The sequence below is a fragment of the Pelodiscus sinensis genome, chromosome 20 (assembly GCF_049634645.1).
Source record: "Pelodiscus sinensis isolate JC-2024 chromosome 20, ASM4963464v1, whole genome shotgun sequence".
NCBI lineage: Eukaryota > Metazoa > Chordata > Testudines > Trionychidae > Pelodiscus > Pelodiscus sinensis.
Window position 1 is genome coordinate 2,969,517 of NC_134730.1, and position 12,905 is coordinate 2,982,421.

General features: G+C 47.4%; 1 protein-coding gene across 2 annotated transcripts; it reads left to right on the forward strand.

Moving 5' to 3' along the window:
- Positions 1-1,800: 1,800 nt before the first annotated feature.
- TVP23C (trans-golgi network vesicle protein 23 homolog C) lies at positions 1,801-10,301 on the forward strand. Of its 2 annotated transcripts, none has more exons than XM_075903505.1 (7): positions 1,801-1,936; positions 3,863-3,945; positions 5,028-5,172; positions 6,587-6,676; positions 7,358-7,489; positions 7,603-7,731; positions 8,487-10,301. In XM_075903505.1, exons 1-7 carry the CDS (start codon positions 1,925-1,927, stop codon positions 8,517-8,519), a joined length of 624 nt encoding a protein of 207 aa, XP_075759620.1. In that variant the 5' UTR covers positions 1,801-1,924; the 3' UTR covers positions 8,520-10,301. The 2 variants fall into 2 exon arrangements, with proteins under 2 accessions (XP_075759620.1, XP_075759621.1); XM_075903506.1 differs by lacking the exon at positions 1,801-1,936 and adding an exon at positions 1,945-2,015.
- The last annotated feature ends 2,604 nt before the right edge of the window (positions 10,302-12,905 follow it).

Consider the following 12,905-nt stretch of genomic DNA (forward strand, 5'->3'; position numbering starts at 1 on the left):
ACCTTGTTCCAGCTGGCCTTAAATGCTATTCAGTGTCCACTCAGTGTGGACGCTCTATTTCGAAATAGCAAAACGCTATTTCAAAATGCACTTTGTGTGTAGATGCATTATTTCAAATTAACTTATTTTGAATTACCGGTAACTATTTCAAAATAAGGTATTTTGAAATAACGCTGTAGTGTAGTCATACCCTTAGTTATTAAATTTTTCCTGTTACAGACTAACTTGGCTACCCCTCTGAAACTTTTAAAGTAACTTTGTAATTTTGTTTTAATTCCTCAGCCTTGTGTGACTCCCTGACCCGAACCAGACTCAGAACAATAAAACTGGGACCTCAAGAGGTCAAGCCCAGGCCCTGAACTCTTGGCAGGACTAAGCACCATCCTAATCTAACCCCCTCTTAAAAATCTCCAGTGATGGAGATTCCACAACCTACCTACGGAATTTACTCCAGTACTTAATCAGCCTGCTGGGAAGCTTTTCTGAATGTTCTCCCTTGCTGCAGTTTAAGCCTATTGCTTCTTGTCCTATCATCAGAGGTTATGGAGAATAATATTTCTTCCTCCTGGTTTTAACATCCTTTCAGATACTTGAAGGCTGCTATCACATCCTCTCTGTCTTCTCTTTTCCAAACTAAACAAACCCAATCCTTTCAGTTTTCCCTCACAAGTCATGTTTTCTAGACATTTAAACATGTTTGTTATCCAACCACCTTTCAGAAGAACCCAGCTATGTTTTCCTAGTTCATTGTTAAGCAGGTTATGCAAAACTGATTCATATTCTTTACTGAAGCCTAATATCTACCATGTCTACCACTTCCCCCTAATGTGCAAAGCTGGTTATCCTACCAAATAAAGCCATCAGGTTGGTTTGACATGATTCTTTCTAGACAAATCCATGCTGGCTGTTACTTATCACCTTATCTTCCAGATGTTTGCAGATGGATTCCTTAATTATTTTCTCCATTATCTGTAATTTCCTGGGTTGTCTTCATTTCTTTTTATAGATGGGCACTATATTTGCCCCCTTTCCAGTCTTCTGGAATCTCTCCCATCTTCCATGACATTTCAAAGATGATAGCTAATGGCTCAGATACACAATACTCAAGCTGTTTGAGGAGGTGTTTCATTGGGGGCCCCTGGTGACTTGACGCCATTTAAGTTTCCAAAGTAATTTTTAAACTTGCTCTTTTCCTAGTTTAACTTCTGAACCTACCCAATTTCACTGGCATTCACTACGTGATTGTTTTTTCCTTCTTCACTGAGCAATGGGTACGCTGACCACCTGGGTCAATCCTGATTTTTCATGTCCTGTCCTGGTGCCCCCACGGCTTCCCCTGGCCTTGGTGTTCGTCTTGCTTCTAGTGGATTCGCGGGACGTTTTCTTGTTGCCCTTCTAGCTCTAGCTAGACTGAGCCTCGTCTGTGCCTCCACCTTTCCGACTGCGCCTTGTTTCTGGCCAGCCTGGGCATGCCCCCCCCATGACCCGGGGGCGGTGACTAACAGCTACGCGTGTGAACAGGCACCTGGAGGATTTGTAGGGGTTACATGTTCACGGGGGTGGGGGGGTCACCAGCCCCCCCACCATTAATCCGGCTCCTGCCCCCCCTTTGTGGGAGGCGGGGGGGGGGGCAGCTCTGAGGAAGCCCATGAGGAGCCAGATCCAGCTCAAGCTCGGCTCCCTCCCCCGCTCCGCCATGTTGCCTCCCTATGGCGCGGGAAGCGGAAGCGGAACCCCCCCCCGGCGGCCGAGCCGGCTCCCCGCCGACCCATCAGGAAGCGGCCCGCCCACGGACGCGTCACTCGTGCGCCCAGCGTGTGGTGCGTGGCGCGGCGCGATGACGACACGCGGCGGGCGGGACTCTCGGGAGCGATTGGCCCCCGCGTGGTGACGTGGCGGGAGGCGGAAGTGAGGCGGCTCGAGGATGCTACGGCAGGTGAGGAGGGTCCGGAGGGGCTCGGGGTTACTGGGCTTGCGACCCGCTTGCTCCGGCCTGGCGCGGGGAGGGGAACGAGGTGAGAGGTCAAAGGTCAGGGGTCGGGGATTGAAGAGGTAGGAGGAGGGTGTATGGCTCGGTCGGGAAGAGCTGCAGGGGCGGGGGCTCGGAGGTCAAGGGTCAGAGTTGAAGGGGTTCTGGGCAGGTGTCAAACGGGTCAGAGGACAAGGGTCAGGCTGGAGGGGGTGCTGGACTGGCAGTGGAATGGGGTCAGAGGGCAAGGGTCAGGCTGGAGGGGGTGCTGGGCTGGCAGTGGAATGGGGTCAGAGGGCAAGGGTCAGGCTGGAGGGGGTGCTGGGCTGGCAGTGGAATGGGGTCAGAGGGCAAGGGTCAGGCTGGAGGGGGTGCTGGGCTGGCAGTGGAATGGGGTCAGAGGGCAAGAGTCAGGCTGGAGGGGGTGCTGGACTGGCAGTGGAATGGGGTCAGAGGGCAAGGGTCAGGCTGGAGGGGGTGCTGGGCTGGCAGTGGAATGGGGACAGAGGGCAAGGGTCAGGCTGGAGGGGGTGCTGGGCAGTTGGTGACAGGGTCAGAGCAGTTACTTGAAGATGTGGGAGAATAGTAAAAAAAACATGAAGGGGCGAGTAGAGGACAGCTTACTGGGAGATGAGGCAGGTTAAGATTCAAATACCAGGGATCTACAGTGCTCGGATGTCGTATGAGGAGGCTATTTTTTAAAATAATACCTTCGGTGAAACATTTTTAAAACACCAAAATACTTTTACTAAAAATAAGCCCTAATTGATCTGATGATAAGCACACCTGGATAAATACTAGTAACTGGAGATCTCAACTATATCTGCTAATTACTACTTGATTAGAATATATCAGAGGTCCCGCAGGAAATGTGGCCTAGGAGTTGAGGGGGAGGGAGAGGAGGGGAATGTCTGTTTGTTACTGTCCTCCAAGCCCTACCTCTTCCTACCATCAGCCCATCCTCTCCCCCATGGTACCCCATCCTCCAAGCCCCGTCCCCCAAAAATGTGGCTCCAGGGATCACTGTGTTGGGGGGGGGGAGCTCGGCTGCTGTTGCTGCATGACGCTAGTTGCTCCCCCTGTTATCTCTGAAGCTGTGTCCTCAGGGAATGGGGTGCCATGGGAATGAGGGTGCAGTGGTTGTAGGAAGGGGCGGTGCTTGTGGAACAGTAATGAACAGGACACCCCTAGCCTGCCGGGACTCCCAGGATGAATTATGCAGTTGTTTCAGTAAGGGATGGCTTGTGGGCTGGGAGTTTGAGACCCCTGGGATATATAGTGTGATGACATGATATAGGCCCTAGTCAGAGATCTGGATGTCATTTAGATAATTATTGTACAAACGCAAAGAACATTATACCCTTCTAATTAATTTGGTAAACAATCCCACTCTTCCCTGAAATAGTTATACCAATACCAAAAGTATGTTCAAATCAGGCTTTAGGCAAACAGCTCCCAACTTCTGAGAAATCTGCAGCCCTTAATTCCACCATTTATGTCCTTTGAGGAATCCCTAATGTGACATGGACAAGTTCGGCTTTACTGCCACTGAAAATAAAAAAAAAACTTTGCAAAAAAATCCAGAAGTGCTCAAAAGGTGGGGTTTTGTGCTTAAAGGACTTGTTTTAAGATCTGATATTACTCTACTGTTTGTAAAAAGACTCTTTGAACTCAAAGCTTTGTGTGGTGCAAGATGAAGGAGATAGTGTTTAAAACAGCTTGGCGGTTGTGTGTGCTGCTTCTGTTGTATTTAGTTAATTTCCAATTATTTTTATCTTAAGGCCTCATTGAAATATGGTAGTTCTGGATAGTCAAAACCATCCCCTATTTGAAGCTAAAAATAGCCTATCAATTATATCTCTTGTAACATTTTGTCTCTTTCTTCCCCTTTAGGACAGTAATGATGATACTGAAGATGTGTCACTATTTGATGCGGATGAAGAAGTACCCACGAGATCAAGAAAGCCAAAGATAAGGTCTGTGGTCAGTACGAATAGTTCTTTCATGGGTTGCATCCAGAAATGTTGCAGAGGCAGGATTGGTGTGTTTCTGGTATGTTTTATGTCTACTTATTGGTAGATGAGCTGTGAGTTTCTCTCTTTACTTAAAAGTGAATGAGATTTTTGAAGCAATGTTTCCTGGCAAATAGAGGGTAGGAGACTTATTCATAAATAGCTAAATAATTTAGTATTTCATTACAAATCCATGTCTTTATGGGTTTGATGGATTGTATGTTCGTGCTGTTGAGCTGTCTATGTGCAGACCCAGGAAGGCAATCTGAAATAATAAGATGTGTGAACTGGCCAAAACCGTTGCTCCAGTGCACAGCATCTATCCTGAGTAATAGAGAGTTTTTTAGGACATGGGGGGAGGAATCTTTCTTTCTAGGCCATTCCCTGAGCACTTCTCCAGTATCCTGCCTGGAGTAGCCTCTGTCCGATTTCCCTGCTTCCCTTTGGATGCTGTTTCATACTAGCTGATACAGCAGACTCATTCCTGCTTTATCCTCAGACCCGTGCTGTAAGCCATATGCAGGGAGCTCTGTGGACCAAAGCCTGCATCTCAAAGCTTTTTGGAATGGAAACATGCCAGAGAAGACTGAGAAAAGAGCAGGATTTCCCTAGAGAGAGATGCAATTTGCTTCCCTTCATCTCAGTAGGGTGTATGTCTTAATGTTACCCCTCAAAAACTGCTATATATCTAGGAGCTTCTGAAGGGTTTCACCTTCCCACACACCTCAAATGCTGCATGCACTTTGAACTGTGGCCACAGGCAGGATAAGTCTGCTGCGTAGCGAGCTCCTAGAAGACTTCGTTATGCTAGAGGATGATGTGTACGTTATGATGCGATGTATCATGGTCCTCAGTTTTCCCACTGTGGTCCACGTGCTCTACAAACTAGCCTCATTTAAAGGCTTTTGTCCTCCCAGTCTGCGCACAAGAAAAACAAAACCCTCTTCTGCCTTGATAGAACATGTTGCTTCTTTACCATGTGGCTTCAGCCTCGTTTCACACGAGTGGATTGTGACTGGATTGTGTTTCTGATGGATTGTTTACAGACACCCGGTGGCATCATTTTTCCACCTGTTCTTCCGAGTCACTGCAATAGTTGTCTATCTGCTCTGCGAACTGATCAGCAGCAGCTTTATTGCCTGCATGGTGTCAATTATCCTGCTCCTGTCTTGTGACTTTTGGGCAGTAAAGGTAAGCCCCTTCCCCCCTGCCTATTCACAGTCCATTGTCCTTGCTGATGGGCCAGCTGGAGTCCCTGAAGTGTCAGCAATTGGAGGGCCCCAAAGCAGCAAATATGAAATACAGATGCGCAGGTTAATATTCCTAGCTTCAGATTCAAACATGGGACATTCACTGAATAGGATCATCCCATTCACATGCATCATCACCTCTTCAGTGATACCTTACATGAATTATCTTGCATTAAGCATGTCTCGGTGAAGGCATGTTCACATCATACGCACATTTTCAGAAAGAATATGGGCTGTAATGTCACAAGGCCCATATCACACAGCCTCACAAATTCGAGTAGATGTCCTCCTCCTTGCAGTCCTAGCCAGGGGCCTCTGCCCTGCCCTGCCCAAACTGCAGCCATCCTCTGCAGCTCTATGAACACAGCCTTGTTCCTTCCCTCTTGAGCCAGGGGTGCGGGAGCCTCCCCGCACAGGAGATATTCATCAGATTTCCCCCACGGCTGGCAGCTCATCTTTGCTGTCCTGTTGGGCAAAGACAACTGCCACCTCCCCCACACTTTGTGCTCTGTCTTGGGCCATGCCAGGAACCCCTTCCAGTCCCGCTGTGTCAGTGCTGGGGAAGAGACCCCTCAACATGCCGGACCAGCCTTGACTGCAGCAGTCCTGCCACAGCCTCGAGGCAGTTTCATGAGGCACTGTTACCTGTGCCGTGATTTCAGCCTCGCCAGTGGCGCAGCATTTTGTCTTGTATTTCACTGCAGAGAGAGCGCGTAACATGGCAGATGTAAATCACAAGTGCTTCTTGTGGACGTGTTTAATACACACGTGGCCTTAAAACTTCTCTCTATACAACATGTCCCCTTTGGGAGTTAGCTTGTGAATTCTTGGTTAAACTCTGCTGCACTTGCCTAGGCTGACAGCACTGATGGCAAAGTTATAAGCAGGGCTTGACAAACGGTGGCGAAAGCCGCTCGCCAGCCCCGCACGGCACATGCGCAAGAGCCACATTGCGCATGTATGCGCCACTGGTAAACGGGGCACACGGCTGAAATCTACTCACCACGGGCAAGTAGATTCTATAGTTTGTCGAGCCCTGGTTATAAGCCACTGAAAACATATAACAGGGAGTGTTAAACAACCTGAAGTATAAGCCATGCGGGTAGCTACTAGCACCACCTGTAATACTGCTACAGCAATATGACCTGATAGCAATGGTTGTAAGATGTGGTGCATTGGTTGTGATGGTTGCCATGGAAATTGAAGATATTAAGAGTTTATAAGACAGAGGAGAATTGGTTTTCAAAGTTCTTTCTGGTATTTCATGGGCAAGGTACAGGAAGGATTTCTTGGGTTGTCATTGTAGGGCTAAAATTTCTCTGAACCCCATTCCTTCTGTGTTTATCCTTCTCCAGAATGTTACAGGCCGGCTGATGGTTGGCCTTCGCTGGTGGAACCAGGTGGATGATGATGGCAAGAGTCACTGGGTGTTTGAAGCCAGGAAGGTAAATGGTTAATGTTTATGTTTTAACTGCTTCAGTTTGGTAAAATCTCCATGTGACTCCAGTAGGCAGTGGAAGTATTGGTAATGCAGCTAGACAATAGCGGCCTTCCATGGGCCAGAAAATTCTCTGGTTCAGCACCAGTGAGGGTGCCGGACTAGAGAGGTTCAGCCTGTACTAAGGGTCTGCAGTGTGCCTTGGCCTGTCTCACGCTGTATAATTCTACAGTACAATACAAGTGTTGTAATAAAAATGCATCAGTCAATTGGCTGCTGATTGTTTTGAGAGGGTGTTTGCTGTCTTTAGCAACACCTCCCGCTACCCCTTGGTTTATGACAGCAACATGGTACACTAGGTATGTGATGATGGACCATTGGTATGATCTTCCGGTGGCTGATGTCATCAGGAACTCAGGGTTTTCATTAACAGTTCAAAATGTTCCCTAAAAAGAGCTAAGGGTGTATTCCAGACTCTTCACTGCAGTCAGGAACCTGACAGGAATGGTCCTTTTAAAAAAATGCCCTGTTTCCACAGCACCTGGAGGGATAGAATTCTCCTGCATGCCTTAGCTCTCCTGAGGAGTCACTCCTGAACAGTATGGACACAAACACCTGAGGATGTTGGTAATGACACTCTGAGCTTGGCAAATAAAACTGCTCAGATTTGGTTTCCTTCCATTTCCAGGCATCGGCTCAACGGAAAAAAGTCTCCTCCGAAGCAGAGTCCCGAATCTTTTGGTTAGGGCTAATTACCTGTCCTATCATCTGGGTGATATTTGCCTTCAGTGCCCTGTTCTCATTCAAAGTGAAATGGCTGGTGAGTTTAGCACCTCGATCCTGGGTGCATTCGAAATGCCCAGATGGACGTGTCACCTCTGATCTTAGAGAAGTGGAGAATAAACCCTGATCTTTGTGTCTTCTCTGTCACAGGCAGTGGTTACGATGGGAGTGGTTCTGCAGGGGGCTAACCTGTATGGTTATATCCGGTGTAAAGTGGGCAGCAGAACAAATTTAACCAGCATGGCTACCTCCTATCTTGGAAGACAGTTCTTGCGGCAGGTGAGGATCCTAAAGGTTACTGAGTGAAGCCTCCATGTCCCTTCTCAGCGTGCATTTAAATAGGGCCTATGGGACACTGAGACTTGGATCAGATACCCTGGAGCAGCCTTCTTTAGCCGAGTAGCTTTCAGCTGGAAGAGTTGTAGCAACACCAAGCTAACTGTGCTCAGTTTTATTGCCGATTGTTTTCTAATTCGCAGGGCTCGTGAACAGCCTAAACAATGGTGGCGTCACTGCAAATCTCTTGCTAAGGGGGTGGAGGAAGGTTATTTCTCATAGACCCTTGTTTCTGTTCCAACTCCCCCTGCCTTGGCTGACGGAGAGTGTGGGGTGAGGGGTGGAAGAACTATGGCTCTCTGTACTTTGAATTTATGGCAGCCTGACTTCCAGATGAATTAGTGCAATGCTCTGTGGTACACTTGGGTCTAAATTCCATATTCAGCACACCCGTGTCTACACTCTGCCTCCTCACCTGGGATTGACCTTAACTAGCTGCATCAAGAGAAAAACTGCCTGTGCCGTGTCCCCACTAAGATTTTACACTGAAACAGCTGACTCGGTATAAAACCAGACCTCTTCTTTGCAGTGAAGACTTAGTCTAACTTAGTTGTTTGGCTCCAGTGTAATCAACCTCTTCAGTTTGTCAAGGGCTTTCTATCCAAGCAGATTCAGGCCCTTTTCTGAAACATTTGCCCTAGGTGTCCGTGTGTGGCTAGTTTCGTGCTGATGGATTGTCCCTTTCCTTTCTTCCACAGGCTGTGGCTAAAGATGACCAAGCAGCGTCCTGAAGACTGATCCAAAATTGGATTGGATTTATACTGGTGAACAACAGAAGATGTTTTCTCACCATGAGTTTGGGAGCTAGATAAACTGTGTGGGGATTTATTTTATTTTATTTTAAATTAAATCTTGTAAGACTTTGGGTTAACTTTCTTAGCAAATTACTCTTACGTTTTTCTGCAACAGTTTGCATTTCAGAGCTCTTCTAATAGTTTGGTTGGTTAAAGTGCTTGAGTTAATTCACCTAATCTTTTAATTAAAAAATATCATAGACCTAGAGCCTAACTGGGAAGACACAGTCTGAGGTGAAATAAAAGAGAAAACGACTGGGCATCCCTCCTCATAATTTGTCAGGGTGAGAAATGTAAATGGGGCAGGCTGTGTATCATCTAGGAACTCCCCTGGCCCTCCAGCAATTGCATCAGATGCAATTCACCCTGTAGAATTACTGCCTGCAGAAGTAACTCTGCTGTTGGAGGTAGCTGCTGTTAGCATTCGGTAACCTTGATCCCAGCATCCTCAGGTTTGGCTCCTACCCTAGACGACGACCTGTTAGCAGATGTTGGTGCTGAGCCTGTTCCCATTGAGTTCAGTGGGACTTGTGTCATTGACTTGGTGGCGAAGCAGCTTGGTTACTTCTGAATGACACTTGGATACTCTGGCCGGCCTGATTAACACCCAATCTAGAGCGTGAGCTGCAGCTCCAATTCTGCCTGTATAGAAGTTTTGCTTCTCAAAGAAGGCGGGAGCTAGGCCGGTGTGGATCTAGACCCTGAGTGTGGAGTGGAATCCCTCCTTACCCTGTGGTGTGTGTTTGACCAGAGAGCGGGCAATGGGTATCAGGGGAAGCTGTGTAAAATACTAGCAGCAAAATGAAGGTGTGAGCGATCGTTACCTGGCCATCACTAAGTGCATCTTAATGCACTTAACAGGCCACGATACAGTTAGACTGTGTCCAAGGGGGCGTCTGAGGCTCCCTGGGATGAACAGGGCTGGTGGTGCCTGATAAGATTTGCCACTGCAGAAAATGGCACATTTAAGCCCTGCTACATTGACTGCCAGCCTGTCTGCAAAGGGGAGCACTGCTGTTACTAGATAGAAGTGACCAGTGGATCTCCCCCATTGGTACAATATATGACCCCTGTATTCCATATGCAGGTAAAATACAATAGTCACTGAGAAGAGTCCTCACTAAAAATTCAGTGTGATTATAAACTTTTAACTGGCCGCTTTGCTCTCGCTTGCGGTGTGGCTGGCAGGGCGGACTCATGCGATCTGAATAATTCCTATTCTGGAGCTGTCTAAGGAACCTAATGCTTGAATGCCAACTTGGCAAGAAGGTTTAGTGTTCTACCTGCTCCTCGAATTGTACCCGCCAACAGATTCATTGGGATTGGTAGGAATTCTGCATCTGCTGTGCATTTATTCAGCGACTGTTTGGTTTCATCGTTCAGTTAGATAGAGGACGGTGATATGTTCTGCTTGAAAAGCAGAGTCAACACGGGACTGGTTCTACCTTGTCATGTCACTCAGTTGAAGAGGGATTTGTCTTCTACATCAAAGGGGAGAATCAAACCCTCCAGTGGGGTATTTTTCATTTAAAAGCCGTGTCTCTGTTTGGATCTAAATCGTGGGATTGCATCAAGGATATTTTTCTTCCTATTCTAAAGCAATATATTGAAATTGTAAAATCTCTTCAAACTCGGACACTACATTTGTTAAACTCTGTGGACTGATATCTTTTTGTAAGATATTTATAAAGTCTGGAAATTAAATACTGCTTTGTCTAACCGGATCGTGTGCTGTTACTAGACACTGACAAAGCTGGATCATCAGCATGCCAGGTAGAAATAACATGGCAAGAGCTGTTTGTTGATTCACACTGTTATTAACAAGGGAAGCTATTGCTCCTTTTGTCCAAGGACCTCACCTGGCTTTGCTTATTTTAGTGCCCACCACATCCCTGGGAGGTAGGCAGTGCTGCTCCCATGGTACTGATGAGGAAACTGAGTCCCCAGGGCAGCTCAGCAAATCATGGCAGAGTAGAGGTTAGCATTTGGGTGTTTCTAGTTCCATGGAGGGATGTGGACGAGTAACTGGGACCAACAGCCCGGCAGGCTGGGGCTGCTCCTGCCAAGCTAGAGCAGTCTGCTGCCCAGGATCCTGCTTAGTCGGTGAACCAATTAGCGTTAGGTTAACTGATGATACGGGATTCTACCTCCCTTGTTCCATGCTTCGTCAACCACACCACTCTAAAATAGATTTGAGTTTGAAGAAACTGATGGATGCGGGAAAGGATAACGGTGAGAAAATGGATTTTTGCAAAGCCGTGGGAAACGCTAAGGGGAAAAATAGGACGTTGTGGAGTGGATAAGAAGGGCTAAGAGGGAGAAGGAAACGAAGTAGAAAAGAGAAACTGATTTGTCCATTGCACCACTTGCAAGTCCCCGCCTGTCAGTTGAAGCCATTCTACCACGAGCCGGGCCGAGGAGAAGGAATGAGTATTGTCTAGTGCCGTGTTTGTTTCTCAACCTTTTTTTATAAAGTAGCCCTGTTTAAAAAAAAAAGTACCCCCAGTACCTACAGTTTTCAGAGATAATTTTGTTTCTACCATTGCAACACAATCGTAGCTGAGTGGGCAATGAAATTTTTGGGTGTAAAAAGTACAAAAATAATAAAGCGCTGTAAAACTTAAAACAAAAATTCAGTTTTCTCCAAATTCCAGTTGTTGATGTACCCCCCAAACTTCCCTTGAGTACTCCTAAGGGTACTTGTACCACTGGTTGAGAAACACTAGTCTAGTGGCAAATAAATACAGACTATAGCCCTGCTCTTGACTGGGGTTGGGACTGCTGCGTGCCCAGAGAGAGGTGTGCTATGACACTGTAGCTTGTTTGGATTGTGCGTTCTCAGGCACATCGTCGCACTGAAGGGACAATGCTGGTTGCTTTGGCCTCCAATGCATGGTGGAGTGGTTTTTTTAAAGTGATGAAATCAATTGCACATACTAAATACAGTCGCGTAGGAACACAGACAGGACACGTACATGCAACTGAGAGTAGCAGCACAGCTATTTCGCCTACGGGAGCCAATCTGCAGTTGGTCAGGATGGTTGGTTTGTAGAGTGATGAAAACGAACACAAATATAATTCCCTGTGGCCCTGTATCCACCGCACTATAACACAGGCTATCCTATTGAATGACGGTGTCTCCAGGTCTAGAGCTGCAGTTTGAGCTGGTGGCTCCCAGAATAATACTAGCAGTGAGCGACTCTCGGACCTCTGTGGTTCCGGAGCCAATTAGCGATCAACATGACCCACAAGAGCCGCAGGAGAGTGACTTCGTTGAGCCATTTGCTATGTTCATGAACATATTAGCACAGCGAATACAGATGTGGTCTCCTCACCTCAAAAAAGATATTTTGGCTTTGGAAAGGGTTCAGAAAAGGGCAACTAAAATGATGAGGGGTTTGGAACGGGTCCCATATGAAGAGAGGCTAAAGTGACTGGGACTTTTCAGTTTGGAAAAGAGGAGACTGAGAGGGGATATGATAGAGGTCTATAAAATCATGACCGGTGTGGAAAGGGTGAATAAAGAAAAGTTCTTCATAAGGACTAGAGGACACCAAATGAAATTAATGGGTAGCAAGTTTAAAACTAATAAGCGAAAGTTCTTCTTCACACATCACATAGTCAATCTGTGGAACTCCTTGCCAGAGGAGGCTGTGAAGGCTAGAACTATAACAGAGTTTAAAGAGAAGCTAGATAAATTCATGGAGGTTAGGTCCATAAAAGGCTGTTAGTGTCCCTGGAATGGTGTCCCTGACCTCTGTTTGTTAAGAGTAGCCGGTGCCAAGTGCCCCGGAGGGGGTGGACCAAAGACAATAATCAAGCGATTTGTCTCCTGCCATCCCTCTCCAGCCTCTGACAAACAGGCTACTGGGCTAGATGGATCTTTGGTCTGACCCAGTACAGCCGTTCTTATGTTCTTATGAAAGGACTGGCCCAGCATTCTACAGCTGGCTAATAACCTCGCCAATGCCTCCTGATGGGTTCAGAGCATGGGTGGGTTGAGCTCAGTGTTTTAGGACAGGCAGCAAAGAGCTGCAGGAGCCAAAGGAAGGCTGGGTGGCGGGTTCCTGCTCTGGAGGACTGAGAGCCAGCAGGAGCCTGTTGGCTGGATGGGCAGCCACAGACAGGTGGTGCCGGAGCCCTTTGCCCCGCCAGTGGCTTGGGGGCGGAAGAACAATGGAATCAAATTTCCTGTTCCCATGGAGATGCCAGTTCAGAAGTGCCAGGCGACGGTGGGGCGGGAAGTATTAATGCCCCTTGCACATGCTAATGCTGCCAGAACCCGATTCCCTGCGGCATTACGCTGGGCCTATCCTGGTGCAG

Excerpts from the sequence above, each read along its gene's own strand:
- TVP23C (XM_075903505.1), top strand. Across the intron at positions 3,946-5,027 it reads TCAAGAAAGCCAAAGATAAG|ACACCCGGTGGCATCATTTT; the intron begins GTCTGTGGTCAG and ends GATTGTTTACAG. Across the intron at positions 6,677-7,357 it reads GGGTGTTTGAAGCCAGGAAG|GCATCGGCTCAACGGAAAAA; the intron begins GTAAATGGTTAA and ends TTCCATTTCCAG.